The 15,699-nt window shown below is 39.0% G+C and overlaps 1 protein-coding gene across 1 annotated transcript in view; it reads left to right on the forward strand.

The window, feature by feature from the left end:
* Window positions 1-15,699, forward strand: part of PARD3B (par-3 family cell polarity regulator beta) — a gene marked incomplete at both ends in the record, with an annotated part of 357,354 nt that overhangs the window by 97,203 nt on the left and 244,452 nt on the right. The window contains one exon of the mRNA XM_080346605.1: window positions 7,213-7,384. Coding sequence (XP_080202731.1) covers window positions 7,213-7,384 — 172 coding nt within the window. The remainder of the gene's footprint in view (window positions 1-7,212; window positions 7,385-15,699) is intronic.

Raw genomic sequence — 15,699 nt, forward strand, 5'->3', positions numbered from 1 at the left:
GAATGTCTGTATTGTTACTCTGGGTCTCCAGAACAGCTCTCAAGTAGTTGCTAAGTGGCTTAAAAAATTACAGCTCAGTCGTGCTTGAAGGGCTCATCGAACTTTGCCACAAATACCAGTGTTAAGTACCCAATCAGCTGCATTGTTTGAAGTACAGTCGGGAGTGCCCGTGAAGGAATAGGTTGGACAGGAAGATGTACATAAGGTCTCATCAATTAGGTAGATTTTATTTTATTTTAATTTTTTTTTTGCCATGACCTTTCAAGAAAAGAAACAACCCCAAAGCCTGCTAGTTCAGCTACAGGGAAATAACAGGAAGATAAGGATATCTTTTGATTCAATCACACACACAAAAACAACAGCTAGGCTTGCTGAAAAGTGTACACAAAAGGGCTTTTTCAGACATGATTTCTTAATACAGGTCTTTTTTAATCTTTGTAGAATAACTGAGGACCTTCTCGGAATAACAATTGGGGGAAAAAACCCACAAACAAAACCAACAAAAAACCCACAACAAACCAAACAAATCCAAACCAAAAATGAAATAAAAAACCACAACAACCAGCCAGCAGATAAATTATAGCGGGCTGTTAAAAACACCCTCAGAGATCTGGAAACTCAGGTTGATAAATTTAGGTAGTTACCCCAATACAGTGACAAGACCGAGATCTAAATGTAAGGCTTGTAGTGACAAAGTGGTCCAGGAGCTTTGATCTCCCAGAAATGATGGAGAGTTCCAACCCCTTCCCATGGCTGTGACATCCGTCAGCTCAAACCTAGTAAATCCAAGTCACTGGAGTTCTTCAGCAAACAAAACCCCAGTGGGTCACTGGTAGTAGCAGGAGGGCTGGGGAAGGAGCTTCCCAGGCTTCACACACAGGCCTTCCTTTACATCCTGCTGCCTCCAGTTAATTGTCTGTTAGATGTAGTAAGTGATGGGCAAGAAGAGGAACTCCGTATTTCTTGGGAAGGGGATCTGATGATGAAAATGTGAAGACAGGAAGCTATTGGTGTCTTGCTGTTTGAGCAAACTTTTACAGCTTAGTGATAATTTGAAAATCTCAGGTTAATTAATGAAGAAAAAGATTATTTAAAAGTATTGCCTCTGGCCTTGATTCCTGTAAATCACAGCCTGGTTGGGGTTGAAGGGACCTCTGGAGATGATCCAGTCCAACCCACCTGCTAATGCAGGGTCACCAGAGCAGATCACACAGGTCGGTCCAGGCGGGTTTGAATGTCTCCAAAGGAGACTCCATACCCACTCTGGGCAGCCTGGGCCAGGCTCTGGCACCTCACAGCAAAGAAGTTTCTCCTTATGTTCAGATTTGAAGCATCCGGGTGAGACCACACCTGGAATATTGTGTCCAGTTGTGGCCCCTCAGTTCCAGCAGGAGAGGGAACTGCTGGAGAGAGTCCAGCGCAGGGCAACAAAGATGCTGAAGGGAGTGGAGCATCTCCCGTGTGAGGAAAGGCTGAGGGAGCTGGGGCTCTGGAGCTGGACAAGAGGACACTGAGGGGGGACTCATTCCTGGGGATCAGTATGGAAAGGGGGAGTGTCAGGAGGATGGAGCCAGGCTCTTCTGGTGACAACCAGGGACAGGACAAGGGGTAATGGGTACAAACTGGAACACAAGAAGTTCCACTTAAATTTGAGAAGAAACTTCTTCCTGGTGAGGGTGGCAGAGCCTGGCCCAGGCTGCCCAGGGAGGTTGTGGAGTCTCCTTCTCTGCAGACATTCCAGCCCGCCTGGACACCTTCCTGTGTAACCTCATCTGGGTGTTCCTGCTCCATGGGGGGATTGCACTGGGTGAGCTTTCCAGGTCCCTTCCAACCCCTGACATTCTGGGATTCTGTGATTCATTTGGCATTATTGAGGACCTCCAGTGGCTACGTGCATTTAAACTGAAATAAATCCTTCAGGGATCCACCATTCCTGGCCTCAGATATTCCACCCTTGGTTCTTCATTTGTCTCCTGCTCTGTCCCTTGGCTTGTGCCAAAACAACCCTACTGTCCCTTGGGTGAAGGAGCCCTCCCTGCCCCCAGAAAGAGCTGGGAACTTGGGCTGGGTTTGGTCCCTGTTTTTCAGGCCTGCTGCTTCTCTTCTTATTTCTTATTCTCATTGTATCCTTGAAAAGTTTAGAGAGCAGAGCCTTCCAGTGTTTGTGCTGTGTGGAGCAGGATTCTGTTCTTGGCTTTCAGACAGCACCGAAAGAAATCTGAATAATAAGGGTAGGAGAAGTGTTAGGTGGTCTTTGGGGAGATACGTTGGTGGATGTCGTTTTGGCATGTAGGTAAACAAGATGAGCTAATCACCATAGCTTCCATGTAATGGATCTGTAAGCTGTTTTCATATGGAGGTGTGAAGGAAGGCTGCCATATGGTGTGTATGTTGGGATTTTTCCTTGACAGCCTTTATTTTAAATTAAAGGAATTCCAAGGCAAACTATTATGCAAGAATACCATTTCAAATACTTATCAGTATGTGCCAGAAGAATACCTTGAAAGAACATTGAAGAAAGGCTGTAGAGCTCCAGGAAAGTTTTAAATTGAAAAATTAAATAACACTTTCATCCATTTTTCAGGTACCCTAATTACCTTAGTTCTGTCTATGTTGCACTATTACTAGGCTTTCATCTTTTAACCATTTGAACAGGAGTCTTTCATAAGTAATATATAAAATCTGATTTTACATTAATGAGTTTGTGGAGTTCTGAGAAAACTTCCACAGTGGCTTTATGAAGCTCTTTTGTTCAACATATGGTACAATTCACTCTCAGTATTCTTGCCTTGATCTAAAGTGTTCTTGTCCTCCTGTGGGCATAAGTTACAAGTATATCCCACGGCCATAGAACAGCTTCTGGATGGTTAAAAAAACCACAGGCTTTTCTCTTAAATGAGCATTTGAAGTCACGGTCAGGGAGCATTGGAACAGGAAACAAATGTCTTGAGGAAACAGATAATTTTACTACCTTTTGTTGTCCATAGTGAGAAAAGGCCATAAATAAAGTTTTGAATGCGGAAAAGCTAAGACTGAAAATTGCCATCCAACTTGAATGAAAAATTTAATGCAAGTTGAGGATTTAATTCCCTGTTATGCCTTTGGATATATCATTCAAGCTGTTGAAAATTGCATCTTTTCAATCATGTCCTGATGCCAGCCTATGACTGAGAACTTCTATTAGTGATTTTATCCTGACAGTAATTGAAAGCTGATTAATTTAATTGCGAGTAAGCTTTTATTTTGCCATTTCTTCCTTAGTGCCTTGTGTACATGTCTGGTGTTTGGGGTCAGAAAGGAAATAGTGGTGTTGATTTTCTAATTCAGTACAGAAAAGCCAGTCAAATATACAGATTTTAACCTTATTAACAGTAATCAGTTGTCAAAATTGTAGTATGAAGAGAGGAGTCATTACAAAACCTTTTATTTAAAGCGTTGCAATTGAATTATCAGTAAAACGTTGGAAGAGCTGTACCATAGAACACCATACAAAGGTAAGACACAATATAAGTAGGGAGGAGTTTAGCAGTAAAAATGTCAGAGAAGGGCTAAGTTTTGATAATTTATTGCCTAGGTAGCTGGTAGGTTGTTAATAGAGATTACACCAATACTGAAGTTAGAACCATTTTACCTACAGATCTTTTACATGTTCTTCAAAACTTCTTTAAAAAAATGGAGATGCTTAAGTATAGCAAGTGTACAAAACTGCAACAGGGTATTAGTGTAACTTCTACAGTTTACAAGTGTCTGAGTGATAATTTGTGTTTAAAAATAAAAAGCAGCTCACCCACTGAACTCTCAATATTTATAAATATTGAACTGATAAAGAAAAAACTGGTGTTGCAAATAATGTTGTTGTTTTCATGATACGTTTGTAGGGGATTCCTTAATGTGTCCTGAAGTTTTTCTCCATCAGAAGACATTTGCAGTCTGTTCCAATTAATGAATTTTCCATACTGGAAATGAGGAGTCAATTACTACAATTATTTTTGAATAGTTAATTTGCATAACCTTAATTGTATTCATTCCCTTTGAAAGGCTGAAGCTGATATTTATTATGCATTGATTGATTAGCAGCGTATTTGTAGTGTTAAGGGCAAGTGTAGAGTCTGTCATCTGGGCAGGAACATCCCCAGGTTCCAGTATAAGTTGGGGAATGACCTATTAGAGAGCAGGGTAGGGGAAAGGGACCTAGGGGTCCCGGTGGACAGCAGGATGAGCATGAGCCAGCACTGGGCCCTTGTGGACAGGAAGGCCAATGGTACCTGAGGTGGATTAGAAGGGGGTGGTCAGTAGGTCAGAGAGGTTCTCCTGCCCCTTTACTCTGCCCTGGTGAGACCACACCTGGAACATTGTGTCCAGTTGTGGCCCCTCAGTTCCAGCAGGACAGGGAACTGCTGGAGAGAGTCCAGCGCAGGGCAACAAAGATGCTGAAGGGAGTGGAGCATCTCCCGTGTGAGGAAAGGCTGAGGGAGCTGGAGCTCTGGAGCTGGAGGAAACTGAGGGGTGACTCCTTCATGGGGATCAATATGGAAAGGAGGAGTGTCAGGAGGATGGAGCCAGGCTCTTCTCGATGACAGCCAATGATAAGACAAGGGGTAATGGGTACAAACTGGAACACGAGAGGTTCCACTTAAATATGAGAAGAAACTTCTTCTCAGTGAGGGTACCAGAACACTGGCCCAGGCTGCCCAGGGGGGTTGTGGAGTCTTCTTCTCTGCAGACAGAAGACAGGTTTGCGAGGTCTGTCTGGGACCTTGTTCCTCTCATAAAATAATTTTATATTACCATTTCAGCTAAAATTCCATTCAGACTTCAGGGGAATAATGGAAACTGAGTGTGTGGTTTTTAGAAACCTCAGTGTGTGATAATACAGGGTCAGACTGCTGCTGTGCTCTGCGGACCACTGCAAAATATGTGAGGAAAGCAGATGGTGAAACGGAGAAATAAGCTTAACAGCAGAGTCAGTTACACTGTTAAGTGGCATTTTTTATTTTATCAGCGCTGGGGAACACTGGGGATCATCCTCCATAAGCGCTCCAAAGACTGGATGCTCTTGCGTTGCTTATATTCACATAATTATTACATATGTATTGCAACTTTCGAAAATCTTGACATACAATACGTCTATACTAAGAAATGATTGATGATGTTAGTTATAATTGTTTAGTTTCTTACAATATATCTATTAATTATTAGGTGAATATAAAGTAAGCACTCTGCTTTTAAACAATATATCACTTAATCTTCTGTCTCCCTCTTGTCATGCAGAAGTATCTAAAACTTGAAAAACATCCCCTTTTTTTGCAGTTGGTCAGAAGGCATTGATCATGTCAATTGGTTAATGATGGGTACGTCTTTTGTAACTTAATCACAGTAGGCATTAATTTAGCAGCTTCTCTTCGATAGAAATAGGGTAACTACAAGATCAATGTCCTCCTGGTTTACTCTCTTGATTTTTACTGCTGTGTGTTTTGAGGGCTTTTGAATCCAGAGTGGTGCTTGTGTGTTTCTATTGAACAGTTCTTTTCTATCCGTTTGTCTTGACCATGGGGAAACTTGGCTTGGTCCAGTTGAGAAATTCACCTGTTTATTCTGATCCAGTCACAGCCGAGCTCCATTTACTCTACTACGTTGCAAATGCTCAAGTGAGCTTCATATCCCACTATTATTTCAAGTGTTTTTGGCCGTGTGTGGTTATGGGTCATAGCAATGGCCTGATGATAAATGCCATGTGAACATCTGGTGGTTGCCCTGCAATGCAGGAGGAAGGTACAAAGAGAGTTGTCTTTCTTACTAGAATCAATCTTTCCTATATGCTTTGGACAAAGAAAAACCAGATTGTGTGTTGTAAGAGCTATTTGTGTGGCAATGAAAAGGAAACAGGCTCCACCTGGAGAAGGAGAGCAAGTTTTCTGTCTAATTATTTAAGGGGCTTTGTGTGTCTCTGCAATATGCATTGCTAAATATGAGCTGACACATTTCTAGCAACCAAATTATAAATGAGTGGAAGACCTGAAAATGCCAGTTTCTTCCTTAGAAGCACTTCAGTGTTTATATTTTCTTTTTTTATCTTCTTTTTCCTCTCATACATTCATTTCTTCCCTTAGGCAAATGAGGTCCTTTAAATGTTTATCTCTTTGTTTCAGTCTACTGCTTATCATAGGATAATATTTTTGCCACATCTTGAAAGTGTCAGGAGATATGATGTACTTACATTTTTGTATAGTGTGTATGCATACCTTAAAATAACACAGCGAAAGAAAGTACTACATCAATCCTTTAAACCTGTTTCTGTGCGCATCTTGACATTGCCTAACTTGTTGTGGATGTTGTCGCTTTTTCCAGCATTAGCAAAGTAAAACTTAAGATAATCCTATGGAGTTCAGAAAAAGTGAAGTAAATAAATCAATGCACGCCTTAAGATGAAGATATCTCATCCAACACCTGTTGGTTCTCTTGGAACTGTAACACAATTTACACCCAGCCACACATATCCAAATCGCTTGTTGATGAAGCTGTATTGTGATCACTTTGTAGCGGTGGGGACCAAAGAGAAGATCCCTGTGAAAGGCCAGGTTAGCAGAGACAAAAATGCATTTTTATGGTGTCTTTTGATCATTTTCATGTCAGCATCAATGTGAGTTTGGGCAGCAGGCTTTGCAGGCTGTTGTTGCTTATCTTGACCTTCCTGTGTGCCTGAAGTTGTGGAAGAATCAGTGGCTGCGGGACAGTTTGCAGAAGCAATGTATAGTTATTATGTATTTATAAAGGAAACGTGCATCTGCTCGCTCAGTACGGCTTCCATGGGCATGTTACCTTTGTGTAGTGTGTCATTCAGTAGCATTAAATTTGTGTTTGGTTTTTTGTTTGTTTTTAATATTAACATTAATACCCTCCACCCCCAAGAATTAAATGCTGTTCTGTGTTTTTAAGCGTGTTCAGCCCTAAGTATTTTGCAACAATGTAAAATGAGCACTGATGGTAGCATGCTAACTATGGGCAAAGCATTTCAACACAGGACAGTGATACTTAAGTCATTTGAAATCAATGTATTTAAGCACAAATCTACGTGCTTTCCTGAATCTGTGTGTTTATTGTTAGCTGTTCTGAACATTGTATGCCCAATGAATAATAAATTTTGCCTTAAAAAAAAATGAAGTTTGGGAATACTTTATAGCTACAAAGTGTATTATCTTTTTGTTTTGATAGCTGATTGCTGTTTATGATGAGGAAGAAACTCACCGTAAGACTGATGGCACCAATGGCAACTTGACAGACAGAAACAGCCCTGACTCTTTTGAGACGGAGGTGGCGGCTCAGCTGGCTGCTTTTCAGCCCATTGGTGGTGAGATCGAAGTGACTCCTTCTGCCCTAAAACTTGGTATGTATGTCTCGCTCTTTTTTAAAAATTATTTTAACCAATATATGTCTGTTAACCAATGTATGTCTGTAGTTTGATTTTATGTATTTAGAGATTTTTTTTAGTGCTGCCTTGTTGGCCTTGAGGTTCAGTGAAGACAACTGTAATGACAAAAGTAGATTTTATTTTTTCTTTAAACAGTTGATGCTGAAGACTGCAACTGAGCATTGCAGATTTGCCTTGTATCTTGCTGTATGTTATGCTCATCCATACAGCTGGGGTCTCTTTTTTCCTTCTTTCCTTCAGTGGGTAGATTGCTGATAATCCTCCATTGTAATCTTCATACAGTGGAAGAGATGAAACCTACGCAAAATATTTTCAAATAACAAAAGTCATTAAACAAAACCTCAGCATTTTTGTTGAGGAACGTGGGTTCAGTGAGTGTCAAACTGCTGTGTGCAAATACTTCAACTCATTATCTGAGCTCATGCCCTGGTTTGAGTGTGGGAGATAGAAAGGAGGAGGTATTGGTTGCAGACAGTTCAGCTCTTTGCCTCGCACAGCAGAGTCTGTTTGCCTGTCGGAGGTGAGCAGACTGATTAGGAGAAGCTTGTGCTTAATTCCCTCTTATATCAGAGGGTACTATGGGAAGTGCCTCTGGTCCCCTGTGTTGTTTCAGCGCACCTGGAAGGCCAAGAGTGCAGATGCTGGTTTCCAGTTATAAAGAGCTAAAGTCTTGTACATTGAACACAAAGCAGTTTGAAATACTTTTCTTGGATTGAGAGCAGGCTAAGCTGTCACGTAGGCATAGAAGCTTTCACAAACAGATTGAAGGTGAATCCTCTTCTGAGCAATAATACACTGACAGCATTTAGCAAATGAATAATGCTCAGGAAAGGCTTCTCTACATTCCCCCAGAGCTCATCATCCACTTCACCCTGTGTTCCTGAGTACTGCTGGTAGCCTCCTAATGGTGTGCAATGAAATTTCAGTGTGAGCAGGTGGGTAAGGATAGAAATACTACCTCTGGTTTTGCTGCTCTCATGGAGTAGTCTGGTTAGGACTTCAGAAATCGAATGTTCACTTGTCTGTTTATTTTAATTGCATTTTTAAAGTGAAAGGCTGACAGCAAAACCAAGCTAAAATAGAATTTCTAACAAAGTTCACTGGATGAAGCTGTTTAACTTCTCACAGAAATCTCTGCTCATTTTTGTGCCTGATGTAGAAAATACTGAAGTTCAACCTGCATTAGAATGTTTATATTCAAATTTCTGTGTTAATGGCTCACTTCTATTTTTCGTATAATCTAGAATATAGGAAAAAGCCTTTTTTCTGTATTTAATGACACACAGGAATTTCTCATACCTAAATATATTGGAAAAATACTTACTCTTGCCGTAACTTGTCTGTATTTGAGCTGTGGTTTTGATAAGCATGAGGTATGGAAAAGTTTGGGGCTAAAGGTCCAGTGGTTAAATGGTTTTCCACTTCATTTGTTGCACTTTTGAAATAACACTGTGTAAACACATCTTAGCATGTTTCAGAAGCAGAGATTGTTCTCCATACTCTTCCAAGTCATATTTAAAAATAAATAGATGAAAGCAGTTCGTGTAGCACATTGTTGTAACTAAGGTGAGGGTTGGAGGGAAGAATATTTCAGCCTCACCTGATTTTATGTAAAGCAGTTAAATGCTGGAGCTCTTGAGCTCACCAGGAACCTACCAGGTAGTTCAGTTTTCGTAGTATTTAAGAAATCCTTCTACTATAGAGTGTAAAGCAGATGAAATATAACATGAGAAGAGCAGCCAAATAGGGTTCGATTTCGTATTCAATGCAATACTAATATATATTTGGAGTTTAAATGGATGTTTACTTCCTAAAGTAGAGAACATAATGTGTTTGTTTCAATGTTTGCTTTATTTTCCAAGGTAAATGAAGGATTTTTCTACCTGTCAGTCTTATAAGCTCAGTCTGCACTCTGAAATGTATTTATTTCTGGATTTTACATCATGGCTTACAGTTCTATAGACTTATTTTTTGCCTTTATGTTTCCTGTACAAGTCCCCGGACCTTAAATTATGTCCCTATTTCCACTAGAGGCAAATTGAAAAGTAGATGAAGAAATAAAAGGACAATTTGGTTGCGTCAATATCATTGATGCATGAACCACAGTAGTCTGGCTCCCTGTCTCATTATTGAATTGACTCACACTTGCTAGTAGAAATAAAGAATAGTATTTTTAAAAGCTATTCTGACTTTGGGAGCAAGGATGTGATGAAATAGATATGTAGTGAGCAAGTGTTGCTTTCCATGGTAGAGCTGTGTTTGAAGAACTGTGGTGTGCTTGTCTTTTAGAGCATTTTTGCAGAATGCAGCGTTAGATAAACTGTCAGACTGCGCAACAATTTTCCTTGTTAATTTCTGTTGGATGTTTTGTATCTTATGAAACCAGATCCACGGGTCCTGTAGAAACAATGTTCATTTAGTGATCTACTCAGAGAATACTTAGAACTTGATGCTTAATCAGTATGTGAAACTAAATCTTGTTGCCGAACAGGAGAGAATCAGCACTGATTTTGGAAAAGGCACTTGAGATACTGCCGTCAAACTTTTTTCTTTTTTTTTATTAATGGTGTATTTGATCCAGTTCAGTTAATCATGTGTTTACCCGGTCTTAAAGCCTTTACTGGCTAGATAGAGATGTTGATGATGGGAGAAATATTTTTTCATATTGTATGGTTACTTCTTCTACGTGTTTTGTGTCTGATACTCTTCACAACACTGATCAGCTTGACTGTCTGAAACGGTAGTTTTTCCATTATGTGGTTAGTTACCCCTATTTTGCCCTTTGTCACCTGCAACTTTGAAAGTGAGCCACAATAAAAACAATGTTATATTTGGCTTGAAAGCTAAAAGTACCTTGTATCTTACATCGCTTTCACATACCGGCAGAATTTTAGGGCAGAAAGAAAGCTCGTTATTTTACTTACTCTCAAATTACTTTCATAGCACTTGGTATGTAACTCTTTAAAAAAGTTCTGGAAATTACTCAGCTATTTTTTTTTCCCCTGAAATGAATGTGTCTCTACTTTTACAGCTAACTTAGTGTTCTCAGGTGAAATTGTGGGCTCTTCTGTTTAATTTAAGAAAAATGGAGGAAGCTTTTAACTGTTTGTGAACACAGTATCTGCTGTGTCTACAACATAGGTGGGTTGCCCCCTCCTCTTGCAGCACCTGAATGTGGACTGCAAAGTTAGCAACACCTGGTAGTTTCTTATGTTTCATTTCTAGTCTGTGTTGTTCTTGCACCTCCTTTGGTCTGAGCTTAGAGAAAATGATTTTGAATGGATAAATTGTGATGCCATAACATTTCTTTAAACTGCTGTATCAAAATCATTTAAGAAACACTTATTTCCTGTATTCTGCACAAGTGGTGGGTTTTCCTTTCTAATCCAATGCCATTTAGATGAATACATATTGTCTACTCACTGTTGATCATTTATCTTCATAGCAGCAAAATGTATTATGTTGGCTTTCTGGCAAATGATGTGTGAATGTATTTATGATGCAGTAACTAGTAAACTAACAAGTGTTTGGAGTGATGGAACATTGGTACATCCTTGTCTGTAGGTGGTAGAGTAATTACTAGCTAGCGCTATTTTCTATTGGCATTGGTTTGGGGTGTGTTTTGGCTTTTTTGTTATTTTTTAGTATAGCGTGTCCTAAAATTTCTCTCTGACAAGAGCTGGTAGCTGAGTAGACTTTGCAGAGTAAGGACTTACCTCTGCAGACCTTTTCGACCGATTGCCCTTATTCCCTGTTCCAAAGTGCTGTTTTGTTGCTGATGTGTGATTGAACAGTCATTCTCTCACCTCAAAGATCGCTTTGCTGGGGCAGTGGATGCCATTCTTGCATAGCGTGTTAAGATCTTTAAAGAGCCCATGATGGATGGAGTTATGTATATTAGGGAAACTAACAGTGCATGCAAATAGTCCTGTCTGGGGTTCTCTGGCTAATAGTTCAAGGGTTTTTGAGTATATACATGTTACAATTATTAAAAATGAACTAACAATGTAGAGTGGTAAACCACAACTTTATGGTAGCAACTAATGGACTGTATGTAAATTGATGTGATTACCTAGAATATTTTCAAACTATTTTTAGATTTTTAGCAACTTCAGACTAGAGGTTTTTAATAAACCCGCTCCTAAATAAGCTTATGAATGGCAGTGGTAGTTGAAGTTGAAGCTATATTGAGGCACTAGTGCTTTTGAACAGTCAGTTCTTTCAGTTCTGGACATTTTATGTAGTGTCTCACAGTGGACATTTGTTTCCTGAAAAGAAGATGTTGCTACCTGGGAAGGTTCCAACCCTTAGTAGGTCTAGGACAGTACTGGCCTGGAAAGCTTGGATTTCATGTTTTGCATTTGTTGGTGCTTTGGCCATGTGTCTCTTGAACATTTGGGAAAGGTTACTTGCACTCTTACGGAATTGCCTTGAATGTGTTTTGGGGCTTCAGACAGAGAATATACTCAGCTGAATACATTCCTGTGGTTTGGGGCTTGCTCTAACTCAAATCGTGCTTTAGAGGATTGTTCGAAACACTTATTTAGTTAGAATGGCCCTTTGTGGTGCTCAGTCAGTCGGCAGAGCTGCTTCCATTGGCATGTCTTAGTTTAAAGTCCAAGGAATTGAAGGCAAGGTTTCTTCCAGGAGTTGTTGGAAGTTTCTGCTTTAATAGGCCTTAAATTGTTACCTCCAGGGTATGGATGTTGTCTGTTTCTGTGTGAGTTCAGAGCTCAAAAAGAGTTCCTTCTCTTTCTCATCTGCTTTGAAGTGGAAGCATTCTCGGCAGGCTCGGGGGCATTTTAAACAGCATATATTTGGTTAGTCCTCTTTCAAGTTGGTTTTGAGATACCACGGATGTACCGACAGCATATTTTTAAATACAGGGGAAACCACACAATTATGGTTTTTTATAAAAGTTATGAAAACATATATGAACTAAAACTATTCATTTGATAAATAAAACGCTGCTAATTCTTATATACAGCAGGCATGCTTTGTCCAAGTAAGAAAGACACTTTTACCTAAGAAAAAGCTATCCTGTTAATCCTAATCTTGCAATGTCAGTTTATTGGCTAAGCATTCCGATGTTTATCAGCACAGTGTTCTACATGCATATTATAATTCTCATCTGTATGATTCAGGGAAGATGAACATTTTAGAACTGCTAAGTTTCAAAAGAAATGCATTATAGAAGCATGTGCTGCTTTCTGTGGTTTGATGCAATACCACTCATTTCCTTAAGCAAATATGACTTTATTCTTTCTCAGCAATGAAACGCTGCTCTCATAGTGGTGATATCAAATGTGCTGTTTGTCATAGGTGTTGTGAGGATGACACTGACATCGTACTTGATAGATTTCTCCCCTCTGCAGCATTCAGTTTGAGCTGGTTTTAAAGAATTGTGATGATCAATTAAAGTCTACTTGCGTTTCTAAAACAAATGATTTCTGTTCTCAGGCAAGCTAAAGGTTTGAAGATAACTTTTCATTTCAGTCAGAGTGCAGGCTTGCTATATTTTGACCTCATGACTTAAGCTTGGTATTATTTAGTTGTCCTTGATTCATGGAAATGAGCTTTGCACCAGCATAGCTAAAGTTTATCTTTGTATTGCAGCAAAAGAAGACAGTAATGCTTTCTGTAAAGATATATTAAATTTCCATGTGTTTCTCTGTCTTTGTGTCGCCTCTTTCGAAAACAAGCCAGTCTTCTTTTCCCCGTACCCAAGAATTTAATACTAGTGTAGGTAATAAAAGTATGTGTATAGTTGGTTACCAAAGAACCCCCTTTTAATAGCCCCTCTGCCTCTGTTTTCGCCAAGATTGCTTCTCGTCCATTATTCCCCTTGTCTCTGTTCCCTTTGCACTTGGTTTAATATGGCTTATCTGGGGCAGGGGGGTATCTGCATGAAAATATGATAAGTTACACATATTCCTGCAGCAGCTCTCTAGCTGAGATATTTATTTCCAGCCTTTTATTGCCTCAGAGAAGGTGGTGAATGGGACTTAGAATGATGGAATAAATTCTATTAGAAAAGCCTGTGCTGCTTTTCGAGATGCTTTATTTGATGTCACTGTTTTTCCTAAGATTTTTCTCTATTTTACTAATTTTGTGATGTTGCTGGTTTTGTGAGTATTTCTTTATTGTTATGAGGGATAGCTAGCTTCAGGGTAACATCCCTTAAAAAGAAAAAGACGAGCTCACTAAGCTGAGTATTGCATCTGAAAGCTTTGAAAGGCTATAGTATAATATAATATAGTATTGGGAGGCTATAGTGCAATCTCTGTCAGCGCACTCTAATGCTACGTAAGACAAAGGAGTGTTTATGTGTGTTTGTAAATCTCTACAGTATTATGTGCTGTATTAGCTCTGAGGAAATATGGCAAAATACGTATTTTGGGTTGAAAATAAGCCTGCTAAGCTTGGCTGATTGATAGCTTGAAATTGTTCAAGTTAAAGACGACGACTTCAACTAAAGATCTTGGGGTAGTAGATAACTTTTTCTTTTTTTCCTTAAGAAACTAAATTAATGTCATTTTACACATTTTTTGCAATGTTTGTTCACTAATGATCCTTAACTGTTTGCTTCCATATGAACATATTCAGTACACAGATGAACCCATCTTTATGAAAGTCATCATTAGAGACGTTACAAATAGCAATTAAATGATTCAGTCAGTTTGCCCATTGCCATATATTTCTTTCTCATTGCTTTCTATTTAATTTACCCTTTCAAGAGCCTTAGTTGGTAGTTAATTTTTTGTCTCTTTACTTTGAAGTGCCACTTCAGATTTTGATTGTTTCTCGCAGCAAATATCTAGAATCTCAGCCAAGTAAAATGGAGAGTTGTGTATCTCCTACTCCTGACCATAGCTGGCAAAAGATGCGTCTCCCTCTCAATATACTACACAATTTTCCCATAGACATACTGGCTGTTGATTTATGTTCCGCTTTCTTCATAAGTCAGTGCTTCATTAGAGGGAAGTCTGTTTACTGCAGACATTAAATAAAAGAATTATGTAGTGTGTTCACTAGAAAGATGAATCCTGTGGGATGTTTTGGTCATCTCTTTTTAACCCTCCCACAAAAAGGGACAAATGAGCCTCTGTGATTGATAATGGGCGAGGTGTACCCATTGTAGCTACTCTCATGTTCTTATCGTTCCTTGAAAACCTCCAGCGCATTTCAAGTTCAGGAGGTTTCACTGTCTTAAAGTCTTTTAAATTGGCGAGAAAATTTTGGAAATTAAGACTAAAACCAATTTAGCATGATTAGAATAGAAAATAATCCCAATAGGACTTTTTTTAAGGAAAGGTCAAAACAAAAAAGTTCCCTTTATTTAAACATTACCCAAATCTATACTGATGCTGTTATTTGTGGTACTCCTTTTAAATACCATAAAAACATTTTAAAAATGCATTTTACTGTTCTACTGCTAGCAATAAAATGCTACCAAAGTGCTATTCAAGCTGTACAGTTTTGCTGCCAAAGTTTTAAAGAAAATTAAAGGGTTGGACAGTGGAAAAGCAACTGCATAAGCACCTGTAACTGCTGTTTGCTGAAGTGCTAAACCAGCTTTTGGCAGCGTGGCCTCTTTTGCAGGTGCACAGAATATTTTCTTTGTGTCAGTTTATTCAACTAGTGCAGTTCATTAAGTGTTTCATTTGAAGTTGAGAAATGAGCTGGGAATTGAAATAGAAGAAATGCTTATTTTCACCTTTCAATCTGTGAAGAAAAATGAAGTGTGAAAGTTCAAGATCTATTAGTTTTTAAATCGTATAGGATATATTAGCCTAAAATGATTGATTTAAATTCAATAACTACAGATAACATGCTGCTCAAAAAACCCAGTCTGTTTAATAAGATGGATGCTTTGTAATGTGCACAGCAAGCTAGATGACGAAGACAACTGGTGTTTTAAGTGTAGCTAAAGCTTAGTTTCTGTTGACATCTGAATGCCATTTGAAAGAGATTACATTTTAAAAAGCCAAAATCGAACCAAAACTCAAACAAAAAAAACTTTATGCATCTGTGTAGGGAAATTCTAATGTAACACACATTATTTTTTTCCCCCAAATTATACTTAAAAAAACCCCACCATAAAATGTTGGAAGCTGCTTTGATTTTTAATGCTGTATCTGAAGCTGGGAGCTGGAGGCTGTGCCTGAACTGCTTTGCGACAGGACCAGTTTAAAAGTCATTCTGACTGTGGGGGTCTTTTTTGTGTGTTTGTGTTGTGTCTGTTCAGAGATCTTCTAGCCAGGAGTTGT

The sequence above is a fragment of the Nesoenas mayeri genome, assembly GCF_963082525.1.
Source record: "Nesoenas mayeri genome assembly, chromosome: 6".
In the NCBI taxonomy this organism is placed as follows: domain Eukaryota; kingdom Metazoa; phylum Chordata; class Aves; order Columbiformes; family Columbidae; genus Nesoenas; species Nesoenas mayeri.